Source organism: Podarcis filfolensis, assembly GCF_964270895.1.
Source record: "Podarcis filfolensis genome assembly, chromosome: 15".
NCBI lineage: Eukaryota > Metazoa > Chordata > Lepidosauria > Squamata > Lacertidae > Podarcis > Podarcis filfolensis.
In genome coordinates this window covers 32474146-32490711 of record NC_139618.1, presented here as the reverse complement: position 1 = coordinate 32490711, position 16566 = coordinate 32474146, and the positions used below count along the sequence as shown (strand labels likewise).

Sequence of the window (16566 nt, the reverse complement as noted above, 5' to 3'; positions counted from 1 at the left end):
ACCATACTATATACAGAACACCACACCAGAGGGAAGAGAGATAGAAAGAGAAAGTGAAACCCCCAGGCTCCTTCTGGCCCTACTTTTATAGTCAGCATGACCCTGACAGAAAGAGATAAGGTGACCAGTTTAAGCCAGCTGTACTCAGCTTCTCTGAAGGAATAACCCCAACACCATGAAACTTCTTCTGGTTTCTTTCACACAGAGAAGCTTCCAGAACCCTCTTGAATTAAGTAGAATAGGAAACACATCCGATCAATACTTTCTGCACTAAGAAATGCAAACTGACACCTGCAGCCCTCGGAGAATGGCCTAAGCCAATTAAACAAGATGACAGGCTTTGGGATGGAGGCGAAAGCGAAGGCTCTGGCAGGGTCCTACTGCCCTTCCACCCAGTGGTGGACCTTGGTGGTCCTAAAGCTTGAGCTGTTTTGGGGGGGGGCCTCTGCAACCAGCAACAAGGTCTGGGTAACCATTGTTACCTGTTACCTTCTTCAATGGGGGTTGTTCCATCTACTGGATTACCTTACATGTCAAAAGTCACCGGTGTAAATAAAACAAAACATTCCTATGCCTTATAAGGGATGCGGGTGGCGCTGTGGGTTAAACCACAGAGCCTAGGACTTGCCAATCAGAAGGTTGGCAGTTCGAATCCCCGTAACGGGGTGAGCTCCCGTTGCTCGGTCCCTGCTCCTGCCAACCTAGCAGTTCAAAAGCACGTCAAAGTGCAAGTAGATAAATAGGTACTGCTCTGGCGGGAAGGTAAACGGCGTTTCCGTGCGGTGCTCTGGATTGCCAGAAGCAGCTTAGTCATGCTGGCCACATGTCTGCGGACAAACGCCGGCTCCCTCGGCCACGACTGGACCTAATGGTCAGGGGTCCCTTTACTTTACTATGCCTTAGTATGTGTGTGAAAATTATGTGTGTGAAAATTAAGGAAATCTTATATACGTGCAAGACTAAAGTCATTACTGGGGGCCCTCCAGGATTAGGGGCCCTGAAGCTTAAGCTTTATTAGTTTCATAGTAGATCCTACTCTGCTCTCAAGTTATTTTCCATGTCAGATTAGAAAGCCCTCCACTCAAAGCTGCAAAAAATAAATAAATTCCTGCCCATCCCACTTCATTAGTGACCATGCATAGAGAAAGCACACATGACTGATATTTTGTAAAGGGAATTGCAAGGGTGCTGGTGCATCGAAATTCATCCGACAACTGGTTTCTGGTCACTAGTTCTTGCACACCAAGCTCCCCTTGTAACAGACTGCATTTCTGATGCTAACCAACATTGCCGTCATATTATTTCTGGGACTTAGGCGAGGAGCAGGCGATGGGCAACGTCTGAAGGATGCATGATAATTCTCCCAACCTCGTGGGCAATTCTCTCTTCTGGCTGACATCTTCTGTGGTATCTCAGTGTCAGGAAGATGCAGAGCGTTCCAAGAGCATGCGATTTCAGCTGATGTTTTGCCCCGGAGCTTCCACGCTCCCGTCGGAACAGTCAGAATCGAGCCCGTCGCTTTCAGGAGCCATTAGCTTCTCTCTCAAACATGCTGGTTGGGGCTGCTACAATTAAATCATTAAGAGGTCCCCAAGTGGACCTCTGATGATGAGGAGGATTTTTTCATACCTGGAAAGGGCTTCACACGAATGCATCACAACACCTTCAGTCTCCCCTTCGTGTTTGCTCCTTGCCCAGTGGTCATTGGTCATCAGGGCTACAGACAAAATGCTCAGTGGAAGAAAATTGAAGATGGGGGAAGGGGGATACTGCTGCTCCTCTTTGCCATATTCAGCAGTGATCTGTAAATCTCTAAAAGGACACTATCCATGCCCAAGAGAGATGTGTCAGCATAGTTAGAGGACCTGCTAGGTTTGCAAAAAACAAATTTTATTCATGTATATAAAATAAAGTCTGTGCACATGGATGTGTGTGGATAGGAAGTTTCAGAGGGCAGGTGCCGCCATGGTAAAGGTCTACTTCTGACATAAAACAGAAGAAGCATCCGAATGAGATGGTATCTGCTGGCGAATGCAGTGATTGGTGGGGAGGTGATTTTCTGGGTATCCTGGCCCCAAACTGGCTCCCATAAGCACCAGCCATTCTCCCCACAGAACTACAATTCCCAAAGTGGTTTAACAATCAATTCTTCTTCCAGGTAACCCTGGGAATTGTAAATCTGTGAGGGGAATAGGAATCTTCTAACCATTCTCAGCAGTCTCAGGAAACTACCGTTCCCAGAATTCTTTGGGGAGATTTCATGGTGGTCTAAAGTGATATGACACTGCTTTAAATGCATAGTGCAGACGGGGCCTAAGACGATTGTGGTTGGCCAGTTTCCCATGTCCCCCCTTTGCAGGACTTCCCGCTCTTGAGTGGACTGGATATTGGAATGCAGTTGTTTTGTCAATAGCTGATGTAAAATGCTTTGGCATCAAGAATGTTCTGTGCTCAGAGTTCAGAGAACAGTTGCCCTCTTCAAGCATGTGTGTTTCTTTAATTAATCAGCTTCCACAGTCCCAAAATAGAAATACTAATGAGAGAGGGTAGTACTGCTATGGCCTCTGTGAGTTTGATGGGTTGTTTTGGAAAGCACAGCCCTCAGAAAGGGGTTGGAGTGTCTGGAGGCGACAACTGTGCTCCAATTAATTTGCACAGATTGAACTGTCTTTACCTGCCATTCTGAGGATCGCTGCATGCAAATTCTGCACGGTAGAACAGAGTTGTGCAAGATATTCCAATCCAAACATTTTCCCTCCCTAAACCAGTGGAGTTCCACTGAAAGAATGTGCGGAACATTCCAGAAATGGTGAACATTTTTCTCTTGGAAGAACTGCTACAAATCGGATTATTGCACTGGGCAGGCTGTTGCGTTGGAAGAGCTAGCATAAAGCAAAAAAATTCCATTAAAATCTCTTTTAATGGAGCAGTTGATGATGGAACCCATAGCAACAAGATTTTTAGGCAAAATATGTCATTGACACGCCTCACTTGTGATGGAAGGATCATTTGGGTCACTAGGCACACTGAGAACTTATCCGATTCATCCACCTCCCATTTAGCTGTTTTCCTCTTCAGACCCCATCACCGTATTATCTTTAAACCTGGTTCAGACATAATAGGAAACCATGGTTTTCTGCAACATGAGTGAGCTTGCATAAGCTTAAGGTCCTGTGCTCCTCCCTCACCATCTCTCTCCTCCCCATTTGCAGCTGCAGGGATGATTTGGGAATCCTACAACCCTGCTTCCAGTTTTAAACAAACCTCTGTTCCTTGTGGTATCAGAACTCAGGGAACTGTGGTATGTTTAAGCGCTGCTTAGTGAGAGCAATTTAGAACCTGAAACCCTCCTCTGATCTTGGCTTGTTTCATTAACTAGAGTAAATAAAAAAAACAACCACATTTCCCAGTTATAGGAGGGAAGCTGTGTTTTGTTAGAAGCACCTACTTCCACTTTTAATTTTAGCTCATAACCACAATAGAGGAGCACAAACATGAGGTCTGGGTAAGCTCAGGGCTAAATTACACACCATCCTAAATGCTAAAGCACACCTACCAATCTTGCCTCTTGCTGCCCTGCCTTCCACTGAAAGCAACGGTTAAGCAAAACGAATGAAATAGTAGTGATGAATGAGTAAAAACCAAGTGTCATTTTAGTGAACGAATAGCTAAGTAGCTGTGCAATTTAATAATGAACACAAATGGAGTACAGAAGAGATTTACGCCCACTTGCGCATCTCCAACCACCAAATATAATGTCAGAAACAGTTACAAAAATGGCACAGGCATGGGAAACTGGCAGAGTCTGATGAGTTCTGGTCATCGCCCATGGTTTTTAAAATGTATTTATTACAAGAATATTTATACACTGCCAGCAGGGAAGCAGAATTTCCAGATGGTGTACATTTAATTCATTAAAACATCACCGAACTATCTGAAAAAGAACCAATTTCCAACACTGAGTCATGCGATGGATTCTCTTCAATAGGAGCCCATAAAAACTTCACAACCGGATTGGTAGTTGGCACTCTCACTTCCAGTGGCTGAGGAAAGCTTTCATTTTCCTGGTGGTGCTTTATTTGAGGGATGGCATCAGCATCACCTATAGTAAATAAGCAACATCTGTGTCTGTGCTACCCAATTATTATTTTTTCTAAGCATGTTCTAATCCAGGAGTAGCCAGCATAGACTTCAGCTTCAGATAACCATGCTGAGTGGGGCTGAGTCCAGCCACATCTGGGGGGGGGGGGTATCATGTTGATTGCTCCTCTTCTGATCTATAGAATACTGAACTAGGTACAGTGGTACCTCAGGTTACAAGCGCTTTGGGTTACAAACACTTCGGGTTACAAACTCCGCTAACCCGGAAGTAGTACCTCAGGTTGCGTACTTTGCCTCAGGATGAGAACAGAAATTGTGCGTCGGTGGGAAGCCCCACTAGTGAAAGCGCACCTCAGGTTTCAGGTTAAGAATGGACCTCCAGAATGAATTAAGTTTGTAACCCGTAGTTAATCCAGCCTTTATGGCTTCATGGGAGGGTTGTGTATATCTCTGACCTACACAGTGAAATACCCTCCAACATTTCTCAGGTGAAAACAAGGGCATTCTATTATGCATCAGGAATAGAACTCAGGAATATTGAACTCAGTGGGACTTATTTTTGAGTAAAAATTGTTAGGATTGCAGTGCAAGGCTTCAGTCTTTTTTAAAATAAATTTATTTATTTGGTTTTTCAAGTTACAGTTTTACAATCATATGTCCAGCATACAACATAAAGACAAGATTCCATAGAATCTCCTGGACTCCCTTTGTGGGTCCTATTGTTAATCATTTCCTCCTGCATCTTTTGTAATAATCCAAATCTTTTACATCTCCATTATATCCAGAACTCACCATTAGACTACAAGTGTTATTCCAATCCTATTAACAATTTTAACTGTTTACAATGGTTTTTAAGATAAATTATAATCCCCCCATTCTTTATTGAAGTTTTGGTTTTCCTGATTTCTGATTCTTCCGGTCAGGCTGCAGTCTTCACCCAGTTGCTTTGGACTAAGCTCTATTGAATATATTGGGACTAACTTTTGAGTAGACATGCAAAGGCTTACAGGATAAGGCTCCATTTATAAGAAAGGAATAAACACTCCACGTGTTTTCTAAAATATTGCTGGCTGCTGAAGCATTGCAATTAAAGAATTTAAAGTGGATTGGTTACATTTTCCTTCAAAATTAAAGGGAGGGCTTTGTATGTCAGCTTCGCCATTTCTTTCATTTGGTGCAGGTATTTTATTTTCCGTATAAACAGGACTCTGTTTTTGCACATGCACACACCACAGCAAAGGCTCCTGTTTTGAAAAAGGACTGGAAGGGGAGGGGGTCTGATCACTCCACCACTTTTAATTGTTCTGTGAGATGTGCCAGGGAGGAAAGGGGAAAACTAGGACAGTTCAGGTTCAGATCAGAAACCGGGATGGCTTTTGTAATTTGGGGGCTGTCCCTCGAAAATCGGGACACTTGGAAGGTATGCAGTGATGCTGTGGGGCAGAGGTCGGCAACCTAAGGCCCATGGGCTGGAAGCGATCCATGAGGGTCACTTAACGAGCCCATGAGCCGCCCCCAAACTGAGCCACCAAACCAATGCAGCGCGGCGCGGGGACTCTCTTCCGCAGCTCCGGAAATCACTTCTGTGCATGCCCAGATGCCCGAAATCACTTTGATTTTCGGAAATGCGCAGAAGTGATTTCCAGTGCTGCAGACATGCACATACGTGATTTCTGGCATCACACTGCACTGGCCCGGCCCACCAAGGATCTCTGCGGGAGTGATCTGGCCCATGCGCAGTAAGCCTTGCCAACCCCTGCTCTGGGGCCTTGCCTGCTAAATATTCACGGGAAGTGTGATGGATCCTAGGATCTGAGAAGCAACTGACACCTCTCTCTCTTTCTCTTGGCAGGCCTTTCTTACGGTGCACTGCAGGTGCAGGTTGGAGCAAAGTCGGTGGTGGTGATTCAAGGACAGAGGGCCATCCTGCCCGTTTGGTATACACCTGAGAGTACGGAGCAGCCCTTTGTCACCTGGCACCTTGAAAGGCCTCATAAACATTCACAGGTAAAGTCCAATTCTGCTTGAGCAGGAATCTCACTGGTTGGCCTAGCTTACCCAGTGTCAGGCTTCACTGAGAGCCAGTATGGTGTAATGGTTAAGAGCGGTAGACTCGTCATCTGGTGAACCAGGTTCACTTCCCCGCTCCTCCACATGCAGCTGCTGGGTGACCTTGGGCTAGTCACACTTCTCTGAAGTCTCTCAGCCTCACTCGCCTCACAGAGTGTTTGTTGTGGGGGAGGAAGGGAAAGGAGATTGTGAGCAGCTTTGAGACTCCTTAGGGTAGTGCTAAAGCGGGATATCAAATCCAAACTACTCTTCTTCTTCTTCTTCTTCCTCCTCCTCCTCCTCCTCCTCCCCCGTGGCCATAAATGAGCAGATCAAATGAAAGGGAATTCTTGCCAGTTAGTTTCTTTAACGAATACAGCGAAGGACAAAAGAAAGCATCTAACCAGAATGGCGGTGCTCCCATTAAGGTCACTCCCCCCTCCATCCCTATTAATCTACGTCACTTTGCTGTTTAAAAAGATTTTCTTGGTTGATGTTAGCAGTGTGGGCTGTTCCCTGCCCCCCTGCCCCCCCCCCCACTTCCATTTTTCACAATTGACTTCCCCTCCCAGAAATGAAACTTGAAATCTGGATTTCCTTGTTGTAATTGTTGCTGATTTAAAGCTCTGTAGCGTTTATGTTGCAATTTGGGTTCCTTGCAATGGCAAAGCATGAAATATACACCGTGTGAGAAGGAGATATTTGATGACTGTGAGCTTTGATTTACCAGGGCATCTAACACCTGAAGGTCTATAGCAGTGTTTCCCACACTTGGGTCTCCAGGTGTTTTTGGACTACAACTCCCATCATCCCTAGCTAGCAGGACCAGTGGTCTGGAATGATGGGAACTGTAGTTCAAAAAGTGCCTGGAGACCCAGGTTTGGGAAACCCTGGTCTATAGGTTTCCCATCCTAGGCTTAGCTTCAACCTCAAAGGTATCATTAGTGTGTCAGTAAGCAAAGTTGCATGTGCACAGCCAATTTGCAGAATTCCTTCCTGGGGTAGAAGTGGCCCTTACCAGCCCAGAATGACAGTTTCATTTATGCACAGCTTGAATGTTTTTATTTATTTATTTATTTTATAATTGGTCCTGTGACTGGGGAGAGACGGTTGTTTTCATTTCCTATTTCCATCTTTGCTCGGTTCTTTGACCAGCTGACAGGGTGCTAAAAATTGTCCAAAGCCCACTTGAGTTGAGAGAATTTTTAGCTGACGGGCTCCTTTGCTTCAACGCTGAGTGGATTTTAGCAGCCTGTCATCCGGTCAGCGAGAAATAGCGTCGTGCAGAGATAATTGTGATGATTTGAAGGGTCTGTTTTCTGCAAGCAGGGATTCATACATTTCCCCTAAACTAATCTGTAGGAGAAAATGGGCCTCTTGTCTCCACGTAACAACCCGTAGCATTAAGATGAAGCTTCAGGACATTTGAAGAGCTTCACAGCCTCCCAAGAATTGCTATTAAAAAGATGAGGGTTTAACTGTCCCAATTAGGCATCAAATAAGCATGTTAGGGAGGTTCTCAGGCTGGGTGGACAGCGGCATCTCCTGATAGTTACATCCCAGTATTATAAGAAAAATCTGCTCCTTTTCCCTTATGGGGTATTCCAGAGCCCGTATAGAGTCCTTAAGTGGGTTCCCTATCGGTTGGAGAAAATAACAGAGGCCAGCCAGAGAGTATTCTTTGGCAATCACTCGTAGCCGAGTAAGATTGTCTTCCATAAACAAAGTTTTAACAATGAGTCCATAAGTGACTGTGGAGCCAATTCTGGATCTACACGTCCTTCCACAGCAGGGACATTGATCAAAGCAGCTAGTAAGCCTGATCTTTATTCAAGGAACTGTTGCAACAGGTTCCCCACTCACAACACACAGGAGGGAGAACTCTGAACAATGGCTTATATAGACTTTTGAAATTGCCCACCTTGTAGACCAAGACCACCCCCCAAAACATCATGCATACATCACAGAAGGAGGCGGTCTACAGCAGAGATCCTGTTTGCCAGGGTACCTGTTTGCCAGGGTCACTGATTGCATTACCTGGGCAGCCTGGCCATTCTTTTGTGATGGTTAATACTTTAGTTCCTGAATCCAGGTCACAGGCTCACCCTATTCATGCACAAATACACCCTTAAGGCAGAATTTGCAAGCAAAAAGACAATAAAAAGACTTTCCCCATTTGCCTCCCTTATTGCAGAGGAATATTTGAGGTCCTTGGGAGAGTCAAAATGGCTTCAGGATTGCTCTCCCATACTATTTCAGACACATGGCTCATATATTTAGATATGTGTGCCTTTATGAATATTTATTCTATATTTGAGACCTTAAAATTCTTATAATACCAGCACCCACACATGTGGCTGTATATGTGTAGAACTGGAACTGGTGTCAACAGTCTGGGTGGTTGGGCATCTGCTGGGAGCTCTCAGCCCTGCAGGGGAACCTATGACCCTCCAGATGTTGTTGAATTTCCACTCCCGATAGCCCAATTGGTAGAGCACAAGACTCTTAATCTCAAGGTTATGGGTTCAAACCCCACATTGGGCAAAAGATTCCTGCATTGGAGGAGGTTGTACTAGATGACCCTCGTAAGGTAAAGGTAAAGGGACTCCTGACCATTAGGTCCAGTCGCAGACGACTCTGGGGTTGTGGCGCTCATCTCGCTTTATTGGATGAGGGAGCCGGCGTACAGCTTCCGGGTCATGTGGCCAGCATGACTAAGCCGCTTCTGGCGAACCAGAGCAGCACATGGAAGCGCCGCTTACCTTCCCACCAGAGTGGTACCTATTTATCTACTTGCACTTTGACGTGCTTTCGAACTGCTAGGTGGGAAGGAGCAGGGACCGAGCTATGGGAGCATACCCCACGCGGGGATTCAAACCGCTGACCTTCTGATCGGCAAGTCCTAGGCTCTGTGGTTTAGACCACAGCGCCACCCTTGTACTCCCTTCCAACTTAATAATTCTATGAAATCTATGAAACTCCCATCAGCCTCTGCCAACATGGTGAATGGACAGGGATGATGGGATTTGTAGTCCAATGGCATATGGAGGGCCTCACATTGGCTAACACTGATTTATACTCTCCCACTTATTTTATTTTATTTAGAAACTCAGATCCTGCTTTTCAAAGCAAAACAAAAAACAAAAACCTTTCATAAGATGGGTAACAAAATAAACTAGCTATCAATACAATAAATTTCAGTGACACCAACCGTAATAAAATACAGTCAAACGGGTACAATTCATTTCGATTACAGTCGTACCTTGGTTTTCAAACAGCTTAGTTCTTGAACGTTTTGGTTCCCGAACGCCGCAAACCCGGAAGTGAGTTTTCCGGTTTGCGAACTATTTTTGGAAGCCAAACGTCCAGCACGGCTTCTGAAGCTTCTGATTGGCTGCAGGAGCTTCCTGCAGCCAATCAGAAGCAACACTTTGGTTTTCAAACATTTTGGAAGTCAAACGGACTTCCAGAACGGATTCCGTTCAACTTCCAAGGTACGACTGTATACAGAAATCCCTGCCAACCAATTCTCATAAGGGAATAGACTCATATACATATATATGTATCCATTACATGGGACAAAAAGGACAGGTTGCCACCGTCTGTCTAAATTTGAGACTTTTAAACAAATTATCATACAAACTGGTAGGGGCTTTTTCTTTATAGGGGTTGTTCATTGGTAAGAAAAATGAATAGGAGCTTGTAAGAAATTGGAGTACTGTAAACTGCGGCTGCTATGGTGCCAAGATAAAAACGTATTCTGTGACTCAATCTGCTAATTTTTGCCCTCTGCCTCTGTGGTTGTTATAGGGAAGGCTCTGCCACACATACAAAGGGAGTTTTTGCTAAGAGTTCAAGTCAGCAGAAAAGGTGACGAGGAAACTGATGGCAGCACCGGCTGTTACGAGGAGAGGCAGGAATCAGGGTGGGAGAAGAGAGTCTCTGAGGAAGAGAGGGGTTTGGAAAAAAGGATATTTTCAGCTAGGAGTGGGAGGCAGCGGACCTGGCACTATTACATAATACCCATTTTACATTTGTAAGGAACCAACTGTTTAATGTCCCAGTACTTAGACTCTGGAACTCCCTGCCTCTTGAAACCCAGCCAGATCGGCGGGGTATAAATTATTATTATTATTATTAGACAAGCTCCTTCATCACACTTTCGGATGCCTGTTAAGAAACATTTTTGCTTAGAGAAACCTACCCAGAAATGTAGAAAGTTTGTGTGTGTTTTAATCTGTTTTTAGTTTAGCACTGATTTATTTTTTTAAAATGAGGTAGTTGCTTTAAACTGTTTCTACCACTAATATTGTTTTATTCATTTGTCAACTGCTTCGAGGTCTTTTGCAATCAAGCAGTGTACATTGGTACCTCAGGTTAAGTACTTAATTCGTTCCAGAGGTCCGTTCTTAACCTGAAACTGTTCTTAACCTGAAGCACCACTTTAGCTAATGGGGCCTCCTGCTGCTGCCGCGCCGCCAGAGCACAATTTCTGTTCTCAACCTGAAGCAAAGTTCTTAACCTGAAGCACTATTTCTGGGTTAGCGGAGTATGTAACCTGAAGCGTATGTAACCTGAGGTACCACTGTATGCATTTTGTGAAATAATTATAAAACAAATTCATTTATTAACTTTTGCAGCCGCAGTTCTCACGGGGAGTGGGGTGAAGGTTGTATCTCTTCAGGCTGCAGGTGACGGCTTATATGATCGGATCTATATGGGAAGAAATTCATAAATGAAATAAGAAATACACCACTGAACAGTATCAGATTAAAAGATTGTCATTGATAAATAAGCACAGCACAAATGCAGGAATACTGCAAAGTAACAAATCCAAAAGGAATTAAATCTGGAAAATGAGAATTGTTTTTTAAGGGTTTATTAACTGAATTAAAGAAAACAAAGTCAGCTAAGAGAATAGTGTCATGAGAATAGTGTCTTTTTTTGCAAGTATGACCAGGGATAGGGTTATGTCCAGCCTAGGGGCCATTCTTGGCAAGCCAGGAGGTCTAGTTTTGCCCTCCAGCCCTTTTATTTTTTTGCTAAACCAGCCCCTCCCCCACGTCAATCAAGTGCCACCATCTGCCCATCATCTGCAATCACTTGCAAACGTCATAAAGGAAGTAGCCACAGGCACTTCAGAAATGAATATTCCTTGCTGAAGAGGGGTGAGGGAACACGGTAGAGGAAAGGTTTCTTTGCTGTTGATGGCCAAGTGCATTTCTCACACCATTCCGAAAATCCAAATGGACTTTTTCCAGTTTGGGGTTTTTCCCTTCCCTTCGGCGTCCCCGAGTCTCTTCTCAATTTTTGCACGCACGTGTACATGCACACCTTAAGTACATCTCAGAGCACTTTGCAGTTGGTAATGGATTCAGACCCCAAAGACCCTTCGAAGCTGAGAAGCAGCATTCTTCCCATTTTACAGCTGGGTGAGTTGATGCAGGCTAGAAAGGTTGCGGATCATGAAGCCGCAGACTGATTCAAAAGTAAAATCTGCCCTCTCTGTTCGCCCAGGCTAGCCCAATACAGTGGTACCTCTGGTTACGTACTTAATTTGTTCCGGAGGTCCATTCTTAACCTGAAACTGTTCTTAACCTGAAGCACCACTTTAGCTAATGGGGCCTCCCGCTGCTGCTGCGCCGCTGCCACACAATTTCAGTGGTACCTCGGGTTACAGGCGCTTCAGGTTACAGACGCTTCAGGTTACAGACTCTGTTAACCTAGAAATAGTACCTCGGGTTAAGAACTTTGCTTCAGGATGAGAACAGAAATTGTGCACCAGTGGCCTGGCGGCAGCGGGAGGCCCCATTAGCTAAAGTGGTACCTCAGGTTAAGAACAGTTTCAGGTTAAGAACGGGCCTCCAGAATGAATTAAGTTCTTAACCCGAGGTACCACTGTACATTTTCTTGCCTGAGGCTACGGAAGACTTCCTCCCCTCCCTAAATTCCATATACTGCCCACTAGATAGGCAGTTTAATCATACTTCAACACTGATGATGGTACAGCATCCTTGATTGCACCTGTGGACAAGAGGCTAGCTTAGGAGCCCATTGGAAAGGCATCAATGGCAAGAACTGTCAGTCTTCATGGTTTGGGGCAAATATCCAGAGAAGATTCAGCAGGAATCACTTGGGGGACTGCCGCCCTCCTGAGTCGGCATGGCTGAAGTTCAATTTCTGTCGTTTCCCCAATATTAAAGTTCTGTTCTCCATATTTCCACATCAGATTTTTTTTAAAAAAGTCATCGTGAAAATTAATCGGTATTTTAGTGCCAGCATTGTTTGCAATCTTGCAATTTTGTTTGCAAGTTTCCGTAATATAAATAATTCTGATATGTTTTCCCCCACCCAGTAATATTGTCTGTGCATTTTTATGGACAATTCTCCCTCATAGACACATTTTTGTACTCATTATTTGGTTGCATCGCAATATTCAGAGAGGCATGAATTGTTTGCATAAGTGTGAATTAGGTGGTTTCACATCAAAAGCCAAACTGAACTCTGTTCCTGAGGCAGCTGCCTCGATGGTAGGGGCAGTTTTGCTATCCACACACTTACCTATCCCACTCAGTGCTTCACCTGTAGTTGCACAACCTTTTAATAAATTGTAAATAACTAATGTTGGGGTTTATTGGGAACACAGTATGCAGTGGAGGATGGAGAATTTGCCTCTATTATCCTGTACTGAGTTCCAGATTAAAATTGCTACCTTGTTCACAAGCCACTATTAGTTCCCAGGTGGGAGTGTCCATCATAAATTTAAGCAGGCTGAACTTTTCCCAGCATGTAGATACGTTCCAGAACCACTGGCAGTCATCTTTGAGAATTCCTGGAGAACAGGCGAAGTCCCGGCAGACTGGAGGAGGGCAAATGTTGTCCCTATTTTCAAAAAGGGGAAAAGAGAGGACCCAAATAATTACCGCCCAGTCAGTCTGACATCAATACCAGGGAAGATTCTGGAGCAGATCATTAAGCAAACAGTCTGTGAGCACCTAGAAAGGAATGCTGTGATCACCAATAGTCAGCATGGATTTCTGAAAAATAAGTCATGTCAGACTAACCTGATCTCGTTTTTTGACAGAATTACAAGCCTGGTAGATGAAGGGAACGCAGTGGATGTAGCCTACCTTGATTTCAGCAAGGCATTTGACAAGGTGCCCCATGATATTCTTGTAAAGAAGCTGGTAAAATGCGGTCTTGACTATGCTACCACTCAGTGGATTTGTAACTGGCTGACTGACCGAACCCAAAGGGTGCTCATCAATGGTTCCTCTTCATCCTGGAGAAGAGTGACTAGTGGGGTGCCACAGGGTTCTGTCTTGGGCCCGGTCTTATTCAACATCTTTATCAACGACTTGGATGATGGACTCAAGGGCATCCTGATCAAATTTGCAGATGACACCAAACTGGGAGGGGTGGCTAACACCCCAGAGGACAGGATCACACTTCAAAACGACCTTGACAGATTAGAGAACTGGGCCAAAACAAACAAGATGAATTTTAACAGGGAGAAATGTAAAGTATTGCACTTGGGCAAAAAAAATGAGAGGCACAAATACAAGATGGGTGACACCTGGCTTGAGAGCAGTACATGTGAAAAGGATCTAGGAGTCTTGGTTGACCACAAACTTGACATGAGCCAACAGTGTGACGCGGCAGCTAAAAAAGCCAATGCAATTCTGGGCTGCATCAATAGGAGTATAGCATCTAGATCAAGGGAAGTAATAGTGCCACTGTATTCTGCTCTGGTCAGACCTCACCTGGAGTACTGTGTCCAGTTCTGGGCACCACAGTTCAAGAAGGACACTGACAAACTGGAACGTGTCCAGAGGAGGGCAACCAAAATGGTCAAAGGCCTGGAAACGATGCCTTATGAGGAACGGCTAAGGGAGCTGGGCATGTTTAGCCTGGAGAAGAGGAGGTTAAGGGGTGATATGATAGCCATGTTCAAATATATAAAAGGATGTCACATAGAGGAGGGAGAAAGGTTGTTTTCTGCTGCTCCAGAGAAGCGGACACGGAGCAATGGATCCAAACTACAAGAAAGAAGATTCCACCTAAACATTAGGAAGAACTTCCTGACAGTAAGAGCTGTTCGACAGTGGAATTTGCTGCCAAGGAGTGTGGTGGAGTCTCCTTCTTTGGAGGTCTTTAAGCAGAGGCTTGACAACCATATGTCAGGAGTGCTCTGATGGTGTTTCCTGCTTGGCAGGGGGTTGGACTCGATGGCCCTTGTGGTCTCTTCCAACTCTATGATTCTATGATTCTATGATTCCCTCCAATTTAGCAAATCCACCTGCTTTTTTTAAGGAAATAAAAATAAGTTCTTATGATGATGATGATTTATATTCTGATTTCAAGTGGCACTCCCAGAGTCCTCCTTTCCGAGAGTCAGATTTTTATTAGGTTTAATATTTGCAATCCACTTTTCCAACAGATGCCATTCATGCAATCAACAATCATGCAAATATGTGGTGTGTGTTTTTTAAATTGCAGATGTATTGGGGGTAGCTGACCTGGATTTGGACCCTAGTGAAGAGAGTAGGGATTGCATTCAGCTAACCTTTACACAATGAAATTAATCCAGATCTGAGGCCACATGCCTGCTATTTGCACTAGTTTTTTTTTGGGGGGGGGACTACTGCTTGCTGAAGTTTGCTTAAAACCTGCTTAGCATCAGGCACCCTCAGATCATTTCTTAGCTCCGTACCCTCACCTGCGTTCATTTCTGGTGTTTTGATTTGATGCACAGAAATAACTAGAGCAAGGCAGAAAGACAGAGATCCCAGACTTACCTTAACCCAGGCTTCCTCAGCCTCGGCCCTCCAGATGTTTTTGGCCTACAACTCCCATGATCCCTAGCTAGCAGGACCAGTGGTCAGGGATGCTGGGAATTGTAGTCTCAAAACATCTGGAGGGCCGAGGTTGAGGAAGCCTGCCTTAATCCATCCCACACCTTGCCCTGGAAAACCAAAATCTCAACAAGCTCTGAGCCATCATTTCCCTCCCCCCAAGATACCCCTGGGAAGTGTGGTTTGTCAAGGGTGCTGAGAGTTATCAGGAGACCCCTATTCTCCTTGCAGAATTACAGTTCCCAGCGTGGTCTAACAATCAATTATTCAAACCACAAACTGGGCAAAAGATTCCTACATCACAGCGGATTGGACTAGATGACCCTCGTGGACTATTCCAACTCTACAATTCTTCTCAGGAAACTGGGGATTGAAGCTTTGAGCACTCTCAGGGTGCTTTTAGTCTGGCATTAGCAGGTGGCTTCAGCCGAGGTCTGCCCTGATTTCTCCAGCCACACCTTTCTGCCTCCAAAGAGCAATGCCGGTCTCCCTGTGTGCCTGAACCCAAGCTGCTGGATGCTGTTGCCACGGCAACCAAGCAACATCCGCTTGATGTGCTAGACTTGTCGCTGTGTCAAATGGGGAATGGGTTGTCAAAGCAGAGGAGCTCTGGAGCATCACTGACTCATTTCTGCTTCTTCTATAAAATGGTGATTTTCTTGAGTCAAAATGAGAGTAGTCCTAAACTTTTTATATATATAGAAAAAAAGCACTGATCTTAACTATGGCTTGTTTGAAATGACACAGCTTCAAGCCAGGTGTGTGGTGTTTTTTTCAACAAACCCTGGTTAAGATGAACTACAGTTTAGAGTTCAGACGTAACACTAAACTGTGGCTAACTGAAATTGGAAGTAAAAGCTTCCAGTTTTTTTCTTGTCACTGCTGTGGAGGAAAAGCAGCGAGGGAGATTGATGCAAACCTGAAGAGAGGGATAGGCCTTGTTCCTATCACGATAAACTATAGACCGTGATGTCCAAACTCAGCCGCTAAGTGTGTGCATGTGCATTTATCAGTGTTGCAATGACACTTTCTTCCTGCAGTGCATCTTCTCTTGCAAAGACACTGCTAGCTGTTTTGCAAGGCAACAGGGATTTCTTAGTAAATATGACCCTAACTAGAGATCAGATTGGGGATACCTTCTGGAAACATTTCTGGGTCCCTCAAAGTGTCCTCCATATATAGGGTGATTATGGAATGTGCTGTGAAATATTTGTTGGAAGGGAGAGGGAACATACACTGTTACCTTAGCAACCAGACTGCAGCCATGCTGCAGTAGTGAAACCCCTGATGCTGCTCTATTTGCACCAGAACGTGCATTAGAAATCACATTCTAAAGTACATCCATTTACACATTCTGGAGAGGCTGCAGTTGGCTCAGGGAAGTAGTCTGCGAACGGCAGACCTGCACAAAGAGGGATCACATAGTGACTGTGGTGGTGTCACAGAGCTATTCAGATGTATGAGGACATCGCAGTGGCATAGCATGGTTTGCTGCCACCCAGGGCATGCAAACAAACCAAGGGATGGGGCAGGGCGCAGAAGGTAAACAGAGCCTGCTGTG

At 44.8% G+C, this 16566-nt stretch overlaps 1 protein-coding gene across 1 annotated transcript in view; it reads left to right on the top strand.

Annotated features, from left to right (window-relative positions):
* The window catches only part of ESAM (endothelial cell adhesion molecule), a 101009-nt gene that overhangs the window by 71927 nt on the left and 12516 nt on the right, over window positions 1-16566 (top strand). Inside the window, exon 2 of the mRNA XM_083588870.1 lies at window positions 5954-6108. Coding sequence (XP_083444996.1) covers window positions 5954-6108 — 155 coding nt within the window. The remainder of the gene's footprint in view (window positions 1-5953; window positions 6109-16566) is intronic.